This window comes from Platalea leucorodia (genome assembly GCF_965183815.1).
Source record: "Platalea leucorodia genome assembly, chromosome: 9".
In the NCBI taxonomy this organism is placed as follows: Eukaryota; Metazoa; Chordata; class Aves; order Pelecaniformes; family Threskiornithidae; genus Platalea; species Platalea leucorodia.
The window spans coordinates 22,315,068-22,338,221 of NC_138831.1; the positions used below are offsets into that span (position 1 = coordinate 22,315,068).

The window sequence follows — 23,154 nt, forward strand, 5'->3', positions numbered from 1 at the left end:
GAAAAGCTTAATATTTCTACTCAGATCAATGTGCCTGTTAACTAGGTTATGGCAGGACATAGATTGAGCCCATGTTAGACTGGGATGTATCAGCAATAATACATCATAATATGCAACATTACATAAAATACAAAATATGTAATGTTGTATATACTATATAGTATGCTGCATATTTTAAAACTACCCATGTGTTGCGTAAATTCATTAACTCAAGGGAATTATTTCAACCATTTTAATATTTGCTCTTGTATCATTATATTAAAGGAAAAAAAAAAGACACATAAAAGGACCAAAGCAATGTACATAGTACTGTCTACAGTCAGTTCTCACCAACTCTGTTAACTGTTAAATGTCTTTCATATTTATTTATTTTTTATTATTATTATTATTCTATGTATGAGTTTTTGCCTTACTTTGTAACACCTTTGTAATGACATTTTGCTTTTGAAAGTTATGTTAATTAATTTAAAACAGATTGATTTTGGAGAAAACAAAACCATAGTATTCCATAAATGTTTTTTGTTTTGTCATGTGCATCTGTTCATGTTGTTATTATTATTATTATTTATTGTTTTTTTATCCATTATTACTCAGTAGATTCTTCCCATCCCTCCTCCCACCCTCCTTCAGCTACAGATGATGCAGCAGGTGCAAATGCCACTGATAATGCAAATGCCACCTTAGTCAATGGTACGTCAAGAACACCAAGCTTGTTTTATTTGATAGATTTCTCTCCTGACTCTATAATATTCCCTCTTCCTTTTATGAACTGCACAGATATTGTATGTGCATGTGATTACCCTCTGAGAGATCCTACTCCATAAACTCTATAGTAGCTTATAAGAGATGCCACAAAGATGCTGCGACTTATTTACTTTATTCACACAGAATTAAGCATGGGAGAGAAAGACGTAGGAATTATGATCTATTTGCCATTAATTAAAACTGCAATTAAAAGGAACAGTTAAGTAAGGCTAGTTTCAAAACTTTTGAGTTGCCTTTACGTGAAGTTTTATTGTAAAGCTATTCTTTACACATTTGTCAGCATAGATCTGAAGAACACCATGATAAATGTATTATATCTTCTTTTCTTCTGATGTGGCACTCTCATAAGTATTCATATAGTCTTCATGTAGTTCTGAGAAATGGTGCTGGGGTCAGGAATCTGGCTCAATTTCAACTAACAGTGCTTTAGGAATAACTTTTGCTGCTTTGAGCATCTTTTTTTGGAAGACAATGACAGAAAAGTTATGTTTGTGGATATTTGTGTATGCCCTTAGATAGTGATCATCTAATGACCCTGCCTGTATTTACTAGAAAGAAAAAAAATATTACCATAGTCAGTTTTGACTGTCTCTTAGTACAGATTCTTGACCCCACTTCTTAGCATGCAGATATTTCAGTATCTCTTCTAACAGTCTAATTCCAGTATTAAATGGAATGGGTCAATATTAGTCTAAGCATCAGCTGTGTTTTTCTGATAATCAGATACATTAGTCTTTATTTGCCATAGAAACCTCTCCCTGTTGTACAGCACCAATAATACTGACAAAAGTAATTCTGCTTTTCACTGTGTTGGTGATGGAAATTTTTTTCCATGCAGGTCAGTAGCTGTTGCATTGTGCATGTGAAACTAGAGTTTCTGACATAGCAATACCAAGTAGTAAACAAGTACTAAGATTTACTAGTGTAATATCTTATTTAAAGCAATGACATAGGAAATCTTTGAGCCTATTTTTAAATAATTTTATTATAATTTAAAAGAAACACATAACCAGATTTAAAATTTTACTCCTGCACATTCTAAGTTTGCTGGAAAACTAGGATTTACAATCCCTACATCTCACTGCATGACAGGAACCTATATCATCCTGGTTCCAACACCCCAATTTCAGATTCCTTAGAGACCAAGAACCCAGGAAATTAATGATGAATATTTCATTCTCCATTCTTTATGCTCTATAATTCTATTCTGTTGTGTGTAAAACAAACATATGCATACAACAAAGTCTTACCGGATGTTCTCCTTCAATCCCACTGGAGACTGCAGTATTACATTTATGCTCAGTCCTGCAAGTTGCCGAGGACTAAGTTAAGCATCTGCTTAAGTGCTTTGCTGGATGAGAACCACCACTCAGCAAGATGCAGAAATGAGTCCTAAATTGTTCTAACCTGGTCTCTCTGTTAGCAAGTTTTAGTTGCCTGGTAAATATCTGTTGTGTTTGATCTTAATGCCTGAACTTAATACAGAAATTGAGTTCCAAGAGATATTAAATCAGTATCTTAAATATGTGATTTTCCGTTGTTTTCTCTCCCATCACAAACAATTACTGTCCCTGTTTGTCTTGGATTTGGGAGATACATACTCAATTCTTTTCAGTGCACAAAGTGTAGAAGTCAATGTTTTGTGCAGCTGAATATGTTTTTGCTTTTAACTCTTCTGAGGTGATGCAGTTGCAGTAACTCTGCGGATCTTTGATCAATATGGAAAGGAGATACTTTCCACAATTCAACTTATCTGACATTGCGTTCAGAGCAGAACCAAGACTTGGCAAGTAAAGTTAGATCTGAGTGCTCTGAAATTGTCTGGGAAAAAGTCTGATTTCTGTTTCTACTATACATTTTTCTAGTCAGCAGTGATGATGAGTTAGAAAATACTTAAATGTAGATATGTTTTGGAGGGGAGAAAGGAAGGAAAATAATAAGTTCTAAAGCAAGATGACCAAGTTCATGTAGGTATTTTTTCGGTCTGGATGAAATGAATTTTTTCAATAATGTCTGAGAATTCTCCCTGAGATGTGACTGCAAACAAGCATTTTTACCTAAAGTTTAATATCTCTCTGTAGAAAATACCTTCAAATAAGAAAAAAAATTACATACTTGAGTAAGTGCTTTGCTCAGGAAATGCTATTGCTTGTTACTTGAAAATCAACTCATTACCATTTCAAATAAAATATTGTTATTGTCTTAGTTGCCAATATACATTTGACACAAAAGAAGTATTTTGTTTTCAGTCAGTGAGCTTATAGTGATAAATTCATACAGATTTGTGACACAGACTGTTGTCTGCTGTGTCGAAGGAACTATTATAAATTCTATTGGGTTCTAGTAGTTGAGATTAAAATACATAATTAGTTGGTGGTGTCTGTTAAAAATATGGACAATATATTCGTTTTTAAAAGGTTACAAGTTAAGGTTATGAGCAGATCAGAAAATTTTACAGAAAGATAGTAATTCATGAAAATTCCTCTAATTTTAAAGTATTCTATTTAGAAAAGGTACTTTTTTTTTTTTTAAAAAGAAAATATGGAAAGCAGCAATCACTGTTTACAGGTTGTTTACCACAAATTTGATTTCCTTAGATAAAGGAGTGCTTATCATTGTCCAGTAGAGCACTACCTGATACCTAAATCAGGATTTCCATGTTGGGTTGTTGAGTTTCTTTTGGCATTTGGTACTCAGAGAATTTGTTACTTAAAATTATATTCTGATATAGAAACACCATACCAGACTCAGAGAAATGTCTCAGCTGAGATACTTTACATCTACTGTTAATTCCGTCAGTTCTGGCATACGTACACTACTATTCAATTCCTGCAAAGCTATTTGCAGTTTTAATGTATTTTCAAGTGTTTTCTGAATTGTAAGTGGTTCAGTGAGTGCATAGAAGAATTATCTAAAACTTCCTATTTGATGTAGTGGAATCAGATTTATTCTTTTGTAGTTAACCTGTGTTTTACTAATGCATTGGCTCTGATATCACACTACATGAAAGATTTCCTAATGATTCACTTCAGATATGTTTGACGTCACTTTTCCCCCTATATATAGATTTGCAATGTGCATCTGTTCTTACTAGCTGCAGAATGTAACTGACTTGGCATAAGAGGGCTATAATTCATTTCTATTGCAAGATGAGACATTTTGGAAAATCAGTAGAGTATTTTATGGTTTTTGCTCCATCACAGCACATGAGAACATAACTCGACTAGCTGCTTCTGTTGATTGCAAGCAGTTCCTCCAATGAACAAATAATTCCTAATGCCAGCGATAGATCTTTGTTATTCTGCCTCATTGACTCTTCATAAAGGGCTGGGGGAGGTAAAGGGGAGTCTTTCTTGGAAAGTTCATTTGAAGAAGTAACTGGATTTGGGGCTAAGAACTTTGGCACTAATGGTACCATGGGTACGTTCCAAAAGACAGAAGTTTTAATAAGGCAAAGGCAACATGAAAAACATTTTATATTCAAACTCAAAACCTTCAAAGCAACTGCAGAATACAACTCATATTAGGAGGCTCTATATTCTTTTCTAAACCTTCTGATTTTTCATCCTTGCTTAGAAAAGTGGTAAAAATAAACTCAGATGAATTCCTCCAGATTTCAGGGCCCAAACATTTTTCCTTTTACTTATTTGTTTCCAAAAAGAAAAGAAAAAAAAATTGCAAAATTATGTAAAAATATATGTTTGAAGAATTAAATATACAACGATTATAAAAATATTAATAAATACTCATCCTTTTAATGTTTCTAAACAATGCACAAAGGTCAGAAAGACAGGATAGTATTTCTGGTCCTAGCACAAACTGAAAGGCGAAAGGATTTCTCAGCAGTAGGGATGCTATCATCTTAATTTCTTTCTTAATTTCTTTCTTCATTCATAATTTATAGCCAAGTACAGGCTTAAAATTATTTGGAACAGGAGCAAACAAATCCTTTACACATTCTTTTCTTTATCATAGTTACAAAAAACACAGAAAACCAGTGTATTTTGTGTTTGCCAGTTATGAAAGTCATAGGTTTGGGGTTTTTTTTGGTTGTGTGTTTTTTAAGTTGAAGAATCTTCAATTATTAGAGAAGTTTTATCTCTTCCACTAACTTTATTAAAAACCATTCTAAGAAAAATAGCCATTGTGCAGATAGCAAGTTCAGCTGTGCACTGTATGCAAAAATTTTCAAGCAGATTTCACAATGCAAATGAACTTGGCTTTGTTCAGGCTCATAGATTCATGTCTCATGGCAAAATGTAAGTCTTTGGAAGATAGTTACTGCCTTTTTAAAAGTCATGTTATAGCCAAGGTGGGAATAGTTAGAAATACAGACAAGCAGTTGATGCTAAAAGGTTTACTTCAGCATACTTTAGTAATCCATTTGAGTACTGAGATGATTATATGTAGCGAAACATCCTTTTCTTTACTGTAATTCTATGCTTCTGAATTTCTCAGTGCCTGTAGCCTATTAGTATGGGGCGAAATGTTACAGTGATAAATTTATGACTGATTTGGCCATTTTTGCTCTTTTTGAGAGAGAAAGTTTTAGTGATCTCCCAGTTATTGAAAATACAAACATGCAAGAAATGCATCTTAGGCTTTTAATTCTGCTACTATTTATTCACAGCATAGAGTGAAAAAATTAATACATACGTTGAAGCATAATTTCTGCTGCTTTATTGTGCATGTCAGTACCAGCTATATTATTGCAGGAAGTTGGAAGAGCAGGACATAACTGCTGTCGTAGTTTTTTTAATAAACTCTAATGATACATTTCTTATTGGAATATGTCAAAAATCCTGTAACGGTGTTTTAACTATTAATTTTCCTTACCATTATTTTTTTATTGTGCATTATACATAACTACAAAAAGAGAATGTCATCCATTCTGAATAAAATACTTATAAAACTCAAGTAGTCTTTTCCATAAGATAAATTCATATATCACTGTGAAAGTTTCATAAGGGATCCCACTAAGAAATTTTGAATACATTTGAAATTGTTTACTAGTTATTCTGAATTACCAAAGTTTTGTACGCTCTGATTTGTATTTTTCCATTTTTATTTCATACACACTTTCAAATGGTATATTTTTCAGTTTAAAAAAACAAATAAGGACTTTGGTATGGTAAAACTATATGTAGCAGAAAGACTAAATTGGAAATTATAGATGCGCTTGGCAAATCTTTCTTTAGGATAAACCTGAATATAGGATGATCACTTGGCACTTGTATTTACAGGACTATCTTGCTAAATAATACAACCAAGTGAGGAAGATGTAATTGTAAAATCATATCTGATTTACATTTTTTTTTCATATTTATTAACACTATTATTTATATTTTGTCCTAATTTTCTAAAATAATTAATTCTGGAATACATTAAGAAAGTCATGCTCTATACTGGTATGTGCCAAAGTTATACCTGTGGGTTTTTTAAGTCCCAGCTCTCTGAAATTTCAGTTCAGTAATATTATTCGAATTATGCTTTCCACTGGATTCTTTTGATTAGTTTCACCCTCTTAATTTATGAGATTTACTTAAAAATACGTGCTGATATTTAGTATTTTTCATGTTACAACATTGAACTTGACTGCAGTTCCTTGAATGTGTCCAGCTAAGTTGTCCATGCTTCTAAGTAAACATATGATAACAATGGCTACTGATCATAAATAAGTATCTGTAACATGCTCATTACTTTTGTCTGCCCTTTTTATTTAAATTCCCATTTTCATGTTCTGTCTTGGGTGAAGATTGTTTACTGTCTGTTGTCTGTTGAAATTTTTCATCATATAGGCAAAATGCAGGATGGGAATATGGAGAACAGCCAGAACAAAGGTAATCTTCTTTCATATTAAGGAGGTTGTGGATTTTATTTTTAGCATGTAGTTAAAGTCTGTTAAAAAAACGAAATGAAAATTTGTGATTTGTGCCTGTGTGTGAAAATGGCCCTACTGTTCAAACAGAATGTTAAAATAATCCCAAACAACCAAACCCAACAAAAAACCTAGCAAAGAAATTGTAATTTACAGAATTTTGATATAGCAGATATTTAGGATAGGAGATCAGTATTTCTAATAAGCTATTTATGGACGATACTTTCATGTCACAAAGTTAATTTGAATTCATTTTTCTTGTGCAAGTTATGTATGTTATGTATCGTTAGTGAATTTCCAACCCTATTTTTGATATGTCTCATCATCTTTGGTGTTTAATGGCATCGTACGGACATATTTTCATTTGCAGTGAGAAGGTAAAGCAATAGCAAAAGGAAACTTTAAAGCCAAGAGGTTATTTAGCAAGGTAGAAGTGTATTATAAGGATAAATAACAGGAAGATTAAGAATCTTAGTAGTTTCTTATTTAATGTACGCTCTCAGGAAGAAATTGAAATAAATGTTTTCCTTTCTCTGAAGCAAAGTCATGGTTCCCTTTTTATTATATGAAACACAGCTATCATGTTTCTTTGGGTTATACCAAATAAGTAAATTGAACTGTAACTTTCTGTTCTCAGATAATTCTAAAGATTGCAAAGCTAGTGGATTGGAAACTGAATAGATAAACTCAGTTGTTAATGGTGCAAAACTATTAAATAAAATGATGTTAAATGAATAAGTTTTAAGGTTAAATAGACGAATTAGATTTCCAGGTCAAATAAGCATGGTTTTTTACAATCTGTTCACAAATGTCAAAGCAAAGCTTTTTCATCTAATTCTATTTAATTTACTTATGTCTCTGTTCAATACAACACAGACACATACACATATATAAACTGGAATGTCATTGCTTTTAAAAAACATGTCTTTCTCTTTGATACTAAAATAAAGTTTCCTTATATTAGCATTAGCATTCTTTCAAGAAAGGATGGTTTAGACTTTAAATTATGTTTGCTTTTTATGGGAGAATGATGATGGTATCGCCATCTGACCTGACGGTTAAGTTACTTGAACACTGAATGCTAAGGAAACTTTTAAAGTCTGGTATTATCTAGAATAGTGGTTCACAAAGTGTGGTCTGCTGGTCACTGAGGAGCCCATGCAGTCAAGAGAAGTGGTGCATGGATCATCTGTGGAACCACATTGCCTTTAAAATGTTTTCATTAAAAGTATGGTTACAAATTTATGAGACATACCAAAATTTAGAGATATATAGACCATCTTATTTGCCAAAGTATTTGAGATCTGCTGTTCTAGGAAATCCTGCACAACTGAGGTACAGTTACTTGCCAAGTAATTTACAAGACATTAAGTGATATATATGTGTAGTGGTGGTTTTAAAAATAAATAAATAATAATAAAAAATCAATGGTTTTCATGGTACTTGACAAACAGCACATTACATATCCCCATATGTACGGAGTGCACATGGGTATGCTTGTACATTTGTGCCGCTGCAGAACCCCACTGGGTCTCATAGAGGCATCTGTCTGCCATGGGAGTGACGTGTAATTCTGTGCACAGTTACAATCATCTGTGTTGCAGTCAGCCCCTGCCATGGGTGTTGCTGGTTGAATTCAGTAAGTATAAACACTAAGATAAAACGAATGAAGAATAGTTTTGGAGTAACAGTTTTGTTCTGCGTTATTAGCCAAGCAGCAGGATGGGGCTGCTGCCATGGAGATGCAGCCATTGAAGAGTGCAGAAGGGGGAGAGGGAGATGACAAAGACAAGAAGAAATCCAACATGCACAAGAAAGAAAAATCTGTTCTTCAGGGAAAACTGACCAAGCTGGCAGTCCAGATAGGCAAAGCAGGTATGATTGGATAACTGACCGAATAGCAGTGTATTATCCTAGCAACCAAGAGTTTTAAAACAAATTATTGTTAAAAGGGATAGGCCTTTTTTACTGCAATGTTTAGAAGTAGGTCATCATAATACTGTTCCAAGGATAGTACGTGGTATTGAAGATCTTTTATTCTTCTAAAACTCAGCTTTGACTGTCAGGAAACTGGAAGCTTTGGGCAACTTGGATTGTAATGAATATTTGAATCAAAATGAAATGTAGCTTTTCTCATAGGCCATATTCCCAAGTGCAGTAATTACATATTTAATTTCCTCTCCCCTTAGAACTTCTGAGTACACAGTTTCAGAATCTCTAATGTCATCTCAAACTCTCACTCACACAGCATTTCCCTCTTATGGATTCTGAAATCATTCTGTTCTCTCTTAATATCCATGTTCCTGCCTTCTACCCAAATATGACACATCTGTTGACTCTTGTATCCAGTACCATCTGGTCTCTACTGTTATAAGTAGCACTTCTTCTCCAACATGTAGGTAGAAAGTGAAAATCTTTCATAATGACATAATGTTCATTAGGTTCATTTTTCTAGAGATCTTGATCTCTATCCAGATCATTTGCTGAAGCCCTACAACAGATTCCTAACTTTACCTCTGTTCAATCTCCTTTATCCTTCTTTACCAGTCTGATTTTTACCCCTGCTATTCCTTCTCGTTCCTTTTTAAGTTTGTTACGCTAAATTGTTCACATAACCCCAAGATGCCACTTCTATTTCATTGCCTGAACAGTGCATGACTTGGAATCTATGGTTTTCATCTCTTTAATATTCAATTTCATGCTTTGCCCAGTTTCATATTTCTCAAGCTTCTCTGCTTTTTTGTCAGTTGTATGACAGTATGCATTGATACGGAAACGCTTCATTTCTCATGACCATTAATTTCTTCGATTAAGTACCTTTCTACATTGCCTTCTGATTATTACTCCCTTTGGTATTTCAGCAGGCATGTGAATATAGCTTTTAAAGTTATTGTATAGGGAGTTCTAACCATAGTGTGGCAAGTAATATGAATTAAATTAATTAATCATTGCTTCATTTGGTTTTTCTTTGTCGTTGGACAATATATAGGGATGTCCTGCATTGTCATGAATATTTGCCTGTACAATATTTTAATGGATTTTCCTTTATCCTCTGTCATTTAGCAGTCTCCCTGACTCATCTGTTTCCTGTCAACCGTAGCATCCTCCAGCTTACCAACTTTTTTTTTTAACTTCAGTCAAGACATGAAATTCACAGCATTCCCCTTCTACTGTATGATCTCATTAGAGAGAAATTAATTTATTTTGAAATACAGGCTTAACTGCTACATAGAAACCTGCCAAAGAGCAATAATCACAGCGAGGCAAAATAGATGTTCTAATGGAGTTTTTATTTGTATACTGAAATCCAGGAACAAAATTGTGAAGGAGGAGTGCTATCTTGGCAAAGTCTGTGTCATTGGGAGAGCATATTAAGTCCCTGGGATCTTTTGTGAATTCTCTGAAATATTTATTAGTGTCTCTTGTGCTATGCTCTCAGTGTTGTACCTCTTTTGAGCCTCTCCTCATAAAAATATGCACTGTTTGCATATGTCCCTTTGAAAAGGGAAACCTTGGAAACACTAGTATTTGTCACATTTTTCAAGAAAAACAATGAAAAACTGTTCTGTGGTTGATTCTCCAGTATTGCCTCATTGTATTCAGCCAGACACATCAGCAGGGCTTTTCTAAAATACTTTATACAGCAGCATAAACTACAGGAGACTCCTTTTCTCAAGCCTCTTAAGATAAGCTTATTTAAAAGAAAGATGAGTGTTTGAATATGGATAGACTAGTAATTTGTAAAAGGTGGAGGTTAAAAGGACAGATAAATGTTGTACCAGGCAAAGTAACGTACTAAATTGAAAAAACTTAGCTTAAGCAACAGTGAAACTTGTGTTGAACTAGACTGACTGAGAAGTTTTAAAGGCAGCAGTAGGATCATGCTTAAAAATTAATGCAGTATCATTCAGCTCTTCTGTAGAATTCAGTGAATATATGGCTGTTGTAAATGTATTTTATATATATATTATATATGTTTTAATGTGTATATATTATACATGTTTTTCTACATTGTAAAATTATCATTATTGGCACTGGAGAAAAATGTCATGTAGAATAAGAAAATAATTTCATATCAAATTCAAATGTAAATTTCTAATTGCACATGTTTTTAATTGTGTTTTTTTTATAGTAACTGATTATTTCTGTTTTCAGGTTTGGTGATGTCTGCCATCACTGTAATCATTTTGGTACTGTATTTTGCCATTGACACATTTGTGGTCAACAAGAAACAGTGGTTGCCTGAGTGCACTCCTGTCTATGTTCAGTATTTTGTTAAATTCTTCATTATTGGTGTTACTGTACTTGTGGTTGCTGTTCCTGAGGGACTTCCACTTGCTGTCACTATTTCTCTGGCTTATTCTGTAAAGGTAAGAAACATTACAAATAATTATGGGAGAAAAATATTGTTGAGTTTGCTAGTAAGTTATTCTTCAGGTTTTAGCAGGTGTGATGAAAGTTGGCCTGTAAATTAATGTGCACAAAATGTTAATGAGAGTGAAATTTCCTTAAAGTGAAACTTTGCTTTATATTGAAAGTGTTTCTGACAAAAATGCAAATACATATGAGTTCTAATACATATTTTAATACACAGTACAGGAATATCCAGCAATGGAAATACTTAGTTTGCAAGGTGACTAGGAATTTATTGAGCAGAATTTACTAGGAAAATAGTCCGGTCTTTTGATATAGAATAACTTTGTCTTCACATTTTCTTGTGCAATAGTACAAAGTTTTGACACGGATTTGAAGTCTTCACTGGAGCTTTCATGTACTTAAATGCAGTTGCAGTTTTTTGTAGCCAATGTAAATGATTCTATTAGGAAGTTAAAGAGGATTAAAATCCTGGACTTGTGGATTAGTCCATTATCTATCTAGGAGTTTTCTCAGATTGTTTTAACAATTTAGCCAGATGGGCCTTATTTAAATATTCTGGGAATCTTAGATAAAGATTTTTTAAAGTTTATTTCCATTTAATGTGTAAACAAATTAACATAGAAACATTAGGAAGGAATAGCTTGATTTATATGTAGCCAAACATCATTATTATTAGGAAAAAAGAGCACATTTCAAGCATGGGATTTTGCTAATAAAGACTGTAGCTGTTTTTAAAATATTTTCCCATTCTCCTTATGTCCTTCATCTTACACGTGTATATCCATATTTGCAGTATGAAACTGCAACACAGCTTTGTGTGCAACTGGTGGTATTGTGCCCTGTGAGTATAAGATAGTATCTGAAAGTGAGGGTCAGGTGATTGGGCACAGAATTTTTTTAATATTTAAAATATATAAACAGGGATAACATGCATTTCCAGGATGATATGCACTGTGGAATGGAGTACTCTGGTGGTTTTTTGTGGGTGTGTTTTTTGGTTTGTTTGAGTTCGGTTTTTTTTTGTTTGGCTGGGGGTGGGGGGGTGGGGTGTTGTTTGTTAATTTATTTCTTTCCCAAGATGTATAGTCCCTCTATGTGCTGCAAGATAACATCCTGGCATTGGAAACACTATTAAAAAGTGTAATATTTGCTATAATGATACTGTTTAAAAAAAATCCTGTTATCGTCAGCTTCTTTAGCTAATCTTTGCTATTCTAGCTATTCCTTAAAATGTATACATACTGCAAAAAATAGATGGAACTATATCGGTTTATCAAAGGCAAAGTTATTTCAGGGATGGTCACTGCTTGGTTGTCTGTAACTAGGGCTTGGGTTATTGGCCCCTATTAAAGTTCTAGTTTAGTGAGCATTATGTTCTAATGAACAAGACTAAATACATGCTTTTTTGCTTTTTATAACTGACATTAAAAATCTGTCAAAGCAAATCTTAAAGGTTTTTTATTTTGCTTTTTCTCAGAAAATGATGAAGGATAACAATCTGGTCCGCCACTTAGATGCTTGTGAAACTATGGGTAATGCTACAGCCATCTGCTCCGACAAAACAGGGACACTGACAACCAACCGGATGACAGTCGTCCAAGCCTATGTTGGTGATGTCCACTACAAAGAGATCCCTGACCCAGATTCTGTACCTGCCAAAACCCTTGATTTGCTGGTTAATGCAATTGCTATCAACAGTGCTTATACTACAAAAATTCTGGTAAGTAGGCTTTTTCTGTCAATAAAATGAAACATAGCAGGAGGAGTTGTAATTTTTTTAAGCATTGTTAATTCCTGTTGTTGATTCTGAAGCATTGAGTACTGTTGAGGTCCTCAAAATCAGAACAGGTGCTGTAAAAACTATGCATTTTATGCTTTTCTTTTAAGGATAGGGATGTACTTACAAGTACAAGTACAAATAACTCCTGTTGTTAGATTGTGATGGCCCAGTTTCGGTGCAGGTAAATTTGCTAACCCAACTAGTTTTCACTAAGACTTCATATGTGTAAAATTATTTTTGTGTGTCTAAGAACTTTCAATTAATTCTCAAATAAGACAAATTGGTTAAATCAGTGAGGTTAGTGATCTTTATTCATTCTGGTTTCAAGTTAATTACATCCAGAAGTATTTTATTCAGTCTGTAAAGGAGGGCAAAATGGAAATACCATGTTTGCCTGTGGCATTAGATTCTTCTGTACAGAGCTAATTAAGAGGCTGAAAACTTTTGCAGTTCCCATAGATTTGTTCTTTGAAAGGTCAAGCTTAATCTTAATATTGTAGAACAAATAAATTTTTTTTATTTTAGTTTATGAATGTATGTATTGTCCTTTTTATAGCTGTATGCTGAGCTCTGTAATAGTCTGGCATGCACTTCACATTTGTTTTAAAAGTAGTCTTGTAAAATACAGTCACAGAAAACAATTGGTGAAATACTACTGAGTGCTGGAGCATATATTTCCTTTAATTCTTGCTGTGTAAATATCTGGATATTAGTAACAATCAACACTTGGAAGAAGAATGTTTAGAGGAACCTGACGCAGATATGCAAAGTGTGTTTATGGCGAAGGAGTTTTTGAAATGAATGCTCCTGAGGATTGTTTAGCCAGGGTTAGGGTCTGAAGTCAAGCCACAGCTTAGGAACCCTTCAGACAGTCACCTGTGCTGTGATCCACTTGCTCTTCTGTTCTCGCTGAAAGCTCTCTGGAAAGGGAAATGCAGAGAGAACCAGCCCCTGAGGCAGCTTGAGCTGCTTCTTACATCAAGAGTGGACAGGGAATCACACAAAGCCTCCATCAGCTCAAAAAGATAGTTAGTTGCCACCTACCAGCTGAAATCAGCCAGCAATGTTGAGGGCACCTCTTCTGTTGCGCTGTACAAACAAATAGCTCTAGTCAACTGCGGCTGGAGCTGGCCATTTTGACTTTGAATTCAGATACCCTGGAAGAGCAGAGCTTGCTCAGCTACACGCCAGTTTCAGCTGTGACCATCCAAGTAGCAGCACCAGTTTCCCAGCTGAATCCTGGATCTTATTCTTTTTCCTGTGGTCTGTTCAGGTCAAAATCAACCAGGTTAGCTGAAATGAAGGATGTGCCTTCCATTCTCAGGTGGTTCAGTGTAAATGCTGTGTCATAGTTCAGTGTGGGTATTTTATGGCAGTGGCTTTTTGGAATCTAATTTGCATATTTGTAAATTAGCAGGAATATTTTACTATTGCTGGGTAAATCATGCTTTCACAAATCAGTATAACATTTGATTATTGGGGAGAAGAACATAATCTTAGTTATTTCAATAGTGTTACAACCTAAGTAAGGTTAGGTACTTCTCTAGAAAGAGATACAGAATTAAACTCATCCTCAACACACAGGCTGGGATTAAGACAAGGTAATACAGACAAATTAGGATGAAGGATAATAGGTAGTTGTACAAATTTGTGTTTGTATAACTGCTACAGTGGTAATGCTAGTCACCAGCATCAGTCCTAGCTGATGACTTTGGTAGGGCTTTGAGAGAATGTTACCAATGTTGGCAGAGTTTTCTTCATTCCTAAGAAAAAACAAGGCAGAGGGCAGGCAGATTGCTTGGTAATTAAGTCAGATGTAACTGGCAGAGCAAGACTCAATCTCACTGTGCTTCATTTATTTTATATTTCGCTGTTCATTTTGAGTGCTTGAGATCAAACACAGTAACAAAGTGTTTCTGTTCAGCTTCCATACCATTTCACCCTCTCTGAATCCTAGAATAGTTTTAGGTTTCTGTGTAAGGCATGGGAAGGCATCAGACTTTCCAGAGTGATGCATCTCTAATATTAAGTTTAATGTTCTGTCTTTCTCTTGTGGTAATAGTTTAATTTGTCTGAAAAATTTCTGGTCAATAGTAGTTCTAAAATTTCACTTTGGTCTCAATATAATTTTGAATTTTTTTTTTCCTCTGGTTTGATTTCATTGCTTCTTGTTGAAATTAGTTATGTGTGCCTATTAGAGTCGATGTTTCACCGTTTCAGTTCTTTGTTAGCTTTGCACAGATTCTCTGCAAAATTGATAAATGGGTGAAATCCTCGGTAAATCACCTTTGTTCTGGATGCTTATCAGATTGTCGACTTAGCTAAAAAATCACCATAAATTTTACACAGATATTATAACAGCATCATAAGATCAAGCCTTGCAGTATGGACCCCGTGAGAATAACTGCTCTAATGTCAGAGGAGTTCATTTTATTCATTGTTTATAACAAGCTTAAGCTGAAGTTTAAGATATAAGTTACTGTTCCATAGCCCTCATTCATTTTAAATCATAAATAAATACAGTAAAAAATACATAAGGGAGTTGTTCCCAGGATGAAGTGTACAGAATTATTTTTCTTATTGCTAATACTGAATGCATACTTGTGCACTCATTCTTAGAGCAAATTGTGAATATCAGCTCAAACCCAAAGGACATATGAAGTGTTACGTCATTAAGACTGAATTTTACATATTCTATTTTTAGTTATCTAGTTATGCATATGCTGTAAATTGCACTTTGCATGAACTTCTGTTCAGTGTGATCACATACGGGACCATAAAATTAGTCAAGATGCTCTACTGAATGAGAAATATTCCCTCTTGCATTGTCTTTTGATTAAGGGGCAATTGAACCATTGATAAAAATATAAAAAGAAAATAATGCCACTGCTTCTGAATCTGAATCTGAATTCTCTCAGTGCCAGGGGGCACACAAGGCGCGAACATCGTTCTTCCACATCGATCGGTCTGCGGCTGCGTGCTCTGGAGTCCCAAGGGCCACAGCGCAGTCTTCTGTTGGTTTTTTCCTCAAGACATGACCGATCCAGTTCCATCTCCTCCTCCTCCTCACTTCATTACTGATTTTCTCCATCTCCAAGTTGATGCTCATCGTTTCTGCAACTTTTTATTTTTTTTCCGGGAGGAGGTAGTTGGCCTCCTGCCCAACCCCCATGACTTGGAGGGCCAGTGGTTTTTCTGTCAGGATGGCCTTCCCTTAGGCTGCGTTGGTTCGCGGCACCTTCTTCAATTTTATCCGGTGCACCCTCCAGAGAGGGATCCCCTATCCACCACCCGGGGGACGCGCCTTCTAGCCGTGCAGAATGCCACTGCTTGGGATAAAGGATCTGAATTTTCCTGAGAAATTAAACACATTATTCCAACTGAACAATACTATCATTTAAATATAGTTCTTTTCAATGCTTTCCAAGGATTCAGTTATTGGGTGAGCTGATTTTGCATGCCATTAGCTTCAGAGTAACTTTAATGCTGCTTTTATGCTGTTTATGTGAAGCTGTTCTCCAGAAAACCTCTCTTTTCCAGTATTCATGTTTTAGATAGCTTTCCTACACAGAAGTAAAAATTAGACTTCGTACATCTTTGTACGTGAGCTGTGATGAGGACTGTAAAGCATCTCTTACTCTGAAAACAAAATTTGCATTTTGGGAATACTTTGATTGCACTTGGAGCAGAAGTACATTGATCTTGAATATCATAGAGCAATAATGAGATAGAGACTCCAAATACCAAAACTAGCGATTTGAACTCTTCTATTGGGTTCTTGCTTGCATAAATTCAGTTTTAGTTAGAAAAGTATTTCTTCTAATTTCCTGAAAACTGTCAGAGGGCACAGATGACATGCTTGCTGGATGGGTATAATGTGTTCTTATTAAGAAGAGATCACAATTAGTACTTAGTTGAGTGATTTTCAGCACCAGTGGAAAAGACCCAGCTGAGTCCATTATTGTTAGGGTCTAACACAGGCATTTCATTTGGTGCTTGATAGGTGCCTAAGGAGCAAAAAAGCTACTTATGCCTGTATTAGGTGAATATCTGGATCTGTATCAGGAGGACTGTTTTCAGTTCTGATGATCTGGAGTATCATTTACTGCATTTGCACAGTATGTGGCACAATGTAGGGGCATCTTTTAACCAAGGATCTTGAAGAAAAAAAGGCAGAGATGTCACAGAAAAGTGCAAAACATTCACTTCCTTCTGCAGCTTCTGCCAACTTAGGAAATGAAGTAAACATATGTTAGTCTCTACATTAGTAAATGTTAGTTAACTAATGAATGTGACCTTGTAAAACTTTTGGAACAAAAAGGCCTCTATCAGATAAAGCCTAAAGGGACAAATGAAGAAAGAAAGAAAGAAAGAAAGAAAAAAAAAAAAAAAAAGAATGTAGGCAATTTGATTGCAACCAGAACAGAGAAAGCAATGTTTCCTGTTTATCATATGGCAGAAGAACATCTGCACATGACACTCTAACATCTGTCTAAGAAAATAGTGAAGTTGCCAAGGTTGCTGCCAGCACCCAAATTCCAGTGTCCTGTGCCCAAATTCCTGTACGTGCAGACAGACCTATCCTCACCAGGCTGCAGGGGTGGCCTTGAGAGCCAGCAGGGAGGAACAGGGATTCCCCACAAGCTTCCCTGAGAGGAATTTTTCCTGAGGGAGAGCAATGGTTACCCTCCACAGGAGAATGATGCTGAGGACTCAGGCTGGCTGCAGGGGTACATGGCGTGCAGCAGTAGGATGGAGCTGCAACATAGACTTAGCCATTAAGATGTACTAGGAGAGAAAGGAAGGTGTTAATTCTTGCTTTGTGTAATTACTTTTTTGTGAATATATAATAAAAGATGTTATTAAAATAAGTGGCACAAAATTTCTAACTTCTTTATACTGAAAGCAGTTCAAGAGATTTTGGCACAGAATTTTATTGTTATGAATAAACAGTTCTTTTGACTGATTGTCTGATGCAGAATACTGGAATGAATGCATTTGATACTTTTTTGGAGGAAAGGGGTGGAGGGAGGCTGGCAGAGCAGGTAAGTAACCTGTAATATATGAGAACCATAAGAAGAAATTACATGAAAGTGAAATGGTAAAAGTAATGGAAAATAAGATTTTAGCACAACAGCTGTTTTGCAGGAATAGGTTAAAATCTACTGTGGGTATTGAGAACATGGATGTAGTAGCCAGGTGAAGGGCTCTTTTTATTTGAGAGGAATATATTTGCATCCAAAAGAAGTACAGCTATCTGGGTTGTTGGGAGACATAATGTTCCTGTCAGAAACAGTCTTTAAAAAGGTGTGCAAAGTACAAAATACACTTCTCTCTTACAGCTTTATTTTAAAGAAATAAGATTTAAGACTGGATTTCATTTATCAAATACTTGAATTAATCTTGTCTATTTTTTTATTTTTTAATTGGATGAAAAAAATTGTCTCAAGAATAATATATATATACACACACACATATTATTTAGCCAACAGAAATTTACTGTCATTTCTCTTTACCTTTCATAATTCCATCACTTTCAATATAGTAAGACCTTCTTGAAAACAGCTTTAAAGTTGTTTTGGGGAATATGGATATTTGGAAGTTTCCTACTGAACTATTTAAAAACTTGAGAAGTGGTAGGTTGGTTTAAGGATTTTTCCATACATTTCCCCACATTAATGTATAAAGTTATCAGTGATGGAAAAGAGGATTGAAATGTCGTATCTTTTTAACAGTAGTTGCTTGCAGCTCTCTCATTCTTGTCTGACAAAGCATAGACCTTTTCTTTTATCTGTCTATATACATGTATTTATGTGTCTATGTATTTATATGAAGTCTTGTTTTCAAAATGGAATGGAAGAGGGAGACCCTAACTGTTTAGGAAAGATTGTTTATTTCATTTCTTACACAAAGCTCAAAACCCAGTAGATCAGATTATGCCATACCTATCAACAGAAAATTGTCAGAATTTATATTTCCTGAGGCAATAGCGAAAGACCCTGTACTTTATTGTAGCTGTCTGCCAAGGGCAGTTATGCTAAATGAAACTACTATTGGATGTCACTAGAATTCTCTTCTTTATTCAAAGAAGAACCATAAGAAAATAGCTTTTATCTCCCAAACTACATTTTTAGTTATTTGGGCATTTGAAATGTGAAAGATATTTTTACTCTCAGGTACAGTTTTCTTAAAACCTGTTCTCAAGCTCTTTGTTTCTTGTGTTAAAATACATATAAAATTACCATTTGTTTTTACTGTACATGAAGGTTCAGATCATCTCTTATTTTATCTAGGTAAGTTCACCCAAGCACCCAATGCTGCTAACTAAAATAGATACTTTAAAAAACCCCAGCAAACCCCAACAAAAACAGGAACACAGAAATTGAGGACAGAAATGGGGACGGAAGTGGTAAAAAAAATTAATAAGAATAGATTGAGGAAAGCTTTTATTTATGGTAACATTAAATGACAACCCAAGTAAATAGCCTGGCCTAAATTCTGTTTTATTCCTTTTGTAGTTCCCTACCATTAACATAAAGCCGCAAATTTCACTGGCAGTTCCAGTTGTTGATTTGAAATCTGTGAAAAAGATCAGTCATTTATCAGACAGACAGTCTGGTGGTCAGTCAAGGCTGACTTGCCTATAAGAAAGCAAGTCAGCTTTGGGGAAGAAGAGGCAGTGGAAGAAGGAATGAGAACTCCAGAAAGCAGAATGTCCCAATGAGGGCACATTGAGGGGAAAAAACATAAAACTGGAATGTAAGGAAGAAAGATGATTATAACTTGGCAGCAGCAGAGCTTGCACATATTCTTCACAGTGTGCTCCCCTTTACAGCTGTGCTGCTTTCCCTATTTTACTGCATCACATTTTCTCCACATACAGTTGCAAGCTTTGTCCACAGCGAGGTTTGCACTAGAAATTTTGGAATGGAAGCGTTTGGGTGAATTTTGGCAACAATCTGAGCAGAGACCATCCTTTGCAATGGTTTTCTTATCTCTGCTTTCTTTCCTCCAGGTAATGCTCAAAAATAAATTCCACCTTTAGATAATGTGTCAAGATTTCAGTAACTTGTGTTTTAAGGTTGAGAAGGATGAGGGGGGAGGAGGAGGAGTGCTATTTGACAGCCTTTTTATGTAAGCATAGATCTGTGGAAGGTTTTATCCTTACATAATAATCCAGGAAATCAGTAAACAGTGAGAAACATATCTGGGATGAATTTTTTGCAACTTAGTCCATGTAATGACACTGGAGTGGCTTGTTGTCATTGTCATCGGGCTTTGGATGAGGGAGGAAAGAGGAAGGAGCAACAGGCTTGAATTGTCTTCCTGCGCTGTCACCGTGGAATACATTTGGAATGGCAAAATCCTCTACTTCTAGTGTACTTAAAGCCATCCAGAAGACGTCACAGAAAAATGTACTGAGAGGAGAATCCTCAGCTGGCAGATTGATGAACTGGTGTAGGAATTCAAAGATACTAATTTTTCCACTGTCTGGAAAAGAACAAGGGGATTTGTATGAACTCATGAAGGTCTGCTCCAGGTTTTACAGTTTGTGTTCTGGAATCTTAGGGATACAATAAGTTACTAAACATACAATATGAGGAGAAACACAGGAAAATCTGCTTTGCAGAAAATCATGCAGAAAATCAATGCATGATTTTCAGGGTGGCATCTTTCAACTTTACTAGGGTTGGATTTAGGTCAGTAAGGCTGTCCTATGAGTCAAGTAACTTGAAGATAGCATTGTAAGTTTTTTATTGGTTGCTTTTTCAGCACATTAGTTTGGCAATGTAAATTTGTGAAAGTTGTATATGCTCTTGTTTTTGAAGTGCTCAGGTGATGGCATTAAAATACTGTCTGGACCATTTCTGAGTCTCCAGCTAAATGGTGCATTTGATCCATTTAAAATTAAAAATGTATGTGATTTGATTGAACTAATTTCTAAAAATCTGTATATTTTGTAAGAATTTTTACTTTATAGGAAAAAATATTGCCATTATAGGTAAATTTATATCTTTATCTCAATTTCCATATTTTGTTCCCAGAATGTAACTGTATAACATAGATATGCATTATAGATGGGACCAGACAACGCAGACCAAAGTATCTTTCTATATATAAGAAAGACAATCATCACAAAGAAAATTCCCAACCATATTATCTGTAAACCTTGTTCATAAAGTCCTTTGTAAGCATTTTCTCAGAATAAGCTAGGCAGGAAAAAAACAACCTATAGTGTGCATATTATTTACTGTGTAAATAATAATTATTAGAGATAATAGATTATGTAGTTAATTGTCTCTGCTTCTGGGAATGGTAATTAGCAGAGAGTAATGATCTTCACACATCACTTGCCATTGAAGTTTTATGTAATAAGAGGTACAAATATAGTTTTTCTCACTAAATTAGCTACTGAGTTAATAATTGAAATAACTATGTTTAGAAAAGACTACTTGAACGTGTAAAGCATAGGACATGTTGTTATCCTACTCACACGCTTTCTGCTGTCGGGGTACAGGGGCTTTGTCTTGCTAGCAAAAAGCCTTTTTTTAATAAAGTCTCTTTTTTTGAGGGTTGTATGTGAGGGGTAGAATGGAATCAGCTGCTGACAAAGCTTCTAGGCAGTTGTCTGTGGGATGAATTTACCTAAGCAAGGGGGAATTAGAGAGCAGAGATCAGAGCAGGGCCATCCTGTAAATCTGCTGTTGACATTGTTATACTCTCTGGAAGGCTGCGTATTTTCATTAGTGGCCAGGATGTCAGAGGCAAGGCAGGTTTCCCCACAATATGGCAGAAATGTTATAGGTAGAGAAGGTGAGATGAATGTGCTCAGATAGAGCTAGTTCTTTCACTGAATTTCTCATTATACAGTAAACTGTAATTGTAAATGAACTTGGCAATAGGAGGACTGCAGCTCCTGACAACTCTTTTCCTTAGTTCCTAGTCTCCTTTTCTGTCAAAAAAAGGGGTGACGGTCCTGCCTCATCAACCAATGAACACAGGAAGATGGATAAATAAAATAATCCTGCACTGTAGAATGTAGCATGACAAATTATTCCCATACTAACTAGAAGTTTATGATAAAATTAAATTATATTTCTTTATTTTCTTTCTTCATGTGACAGAAAACAAGATGATAATAATAGCGTCCTTCATACTGGCCTTCTTTGCCTTCACAGTTTGGTAATTGCAGATTGGATTTATTCCTGTTGGAATAAATAATCACTGCAAGATTATAAACAGGACTGACAGTCACTTGGAAGCTTTTTGTTACCGTAATATCATTTACCACATTAGCTTTTTTTTCTTGCTGGCTTGTATGAAAATGATTAAATTAGATTTCTAACTTGCTATGATGCAACAACTGTTTTGCCTATTACCTTGCATAGGATTTTCTTTTATGTTGTTTATCTTACTTTCATGTTCTTCTTTTCCACTCATCTTGTACTGGCATAAGATGATTCACTTATAGGAATAACTGCTAACTCTTTCCAAGTACGCCAGTTGAAGAATACAGGCTTTAAAAGTCAACGTTTCCTGCAAGGTATTCCAAAGTGTTTGCATCTAGATATATACATATTGCTTATTGTTGTCTGATCTCTTTTAGGACCTTTTTTTTTTTTTTTTAAATAAAATATGCTGACACAATAAATTATTTTAATACATACTTCTTCTCATGCCTATGTTACCCCACTGAGATAAAATCATCACACTTTGGAGCTGATCGATGTGCTGGTTAGGATTTAGTGTTAACACTTTGTAGGCAATATTATCAGGGACCATGTTTTCCTGATGGGAGCTTTTGTTTTTACATGAGTGGGTGTAAACAACTTACTTCAGGCACATCTGTTTTAATGTAGGTTTTCTTTGTGTTGTCTATCATCCAGAACAGGAAGGTAATAATTTAAAATGTGATAATTTAATACCAATTTCATAGAAAATGGTAGTGGTTTTATAATCAAAGATACACAAACAGGCTTATTAGAAAACAGTGCAGTGGGTGAATCACTTCATAATGAAATATGACATTAATTTTCTTTCAGATATATGTAACATAAATATATAATATATATTATGTAGTTTTTAGTAAGCTTTCTTTTTACTCTCAGAACTCCAATGTGGTTTGTTCCTCGGGGGGGAACCAACCCAAAAAACCCCCAACTGATACAATGCCTGACAAACAACAGATCAGCAATAAAGTGTATGACGGAAAAGATCTTGCTAATTTCAGAGCAATAAATGTGCAGAACTTACTTTACAGACTTGAAAAAGAGTTTAAATTGACTGGGCATTTCTATTCTTTGTGAATGAAATTGTACTTAATAAGATTTATTATATTTCTATTAATGTAAAC

The 23,154-nt window shown here is 34.9% G+C and overlaps 1 protein-coding gene across 1 annotated transcript in view; it reads left to right on the forward strand.

The window, feature by feature from the left end:
* ATP2B2 (ATPase plasma membrane Ca2+ transporting 2) overlaps positions 1 to 23,154 on the forward strand; it is a 433,349-nt gene that overhangs the window by 339,707 nt on the left and 70,488 nt on the right. Inside the window, exons 10-14 of the mRNA XM_082322150.1 lie at positions 595 to 690; positions 6,564 to 6,605; positions 8,354 to 8,518; positions 10,799 to 11,013; positions 12,498 to 12,740. Coding sequence (XP_082178276.1) covers positions 595 to 690; positions 6,564 to 6,605; positions 8,354 to 8,518; positions 10,799 to 11,013; positions 12,498 to 12,740 — 761 coding nt within the window. The remainder of the gene's footprint in view (positions 1 to 594; positions 691 to 6,563; positions 6,606 to 8,353; positions 8,519 to 10,798; positions 11,014 to 12,497; positions 12,741 to 23,154) is intronic.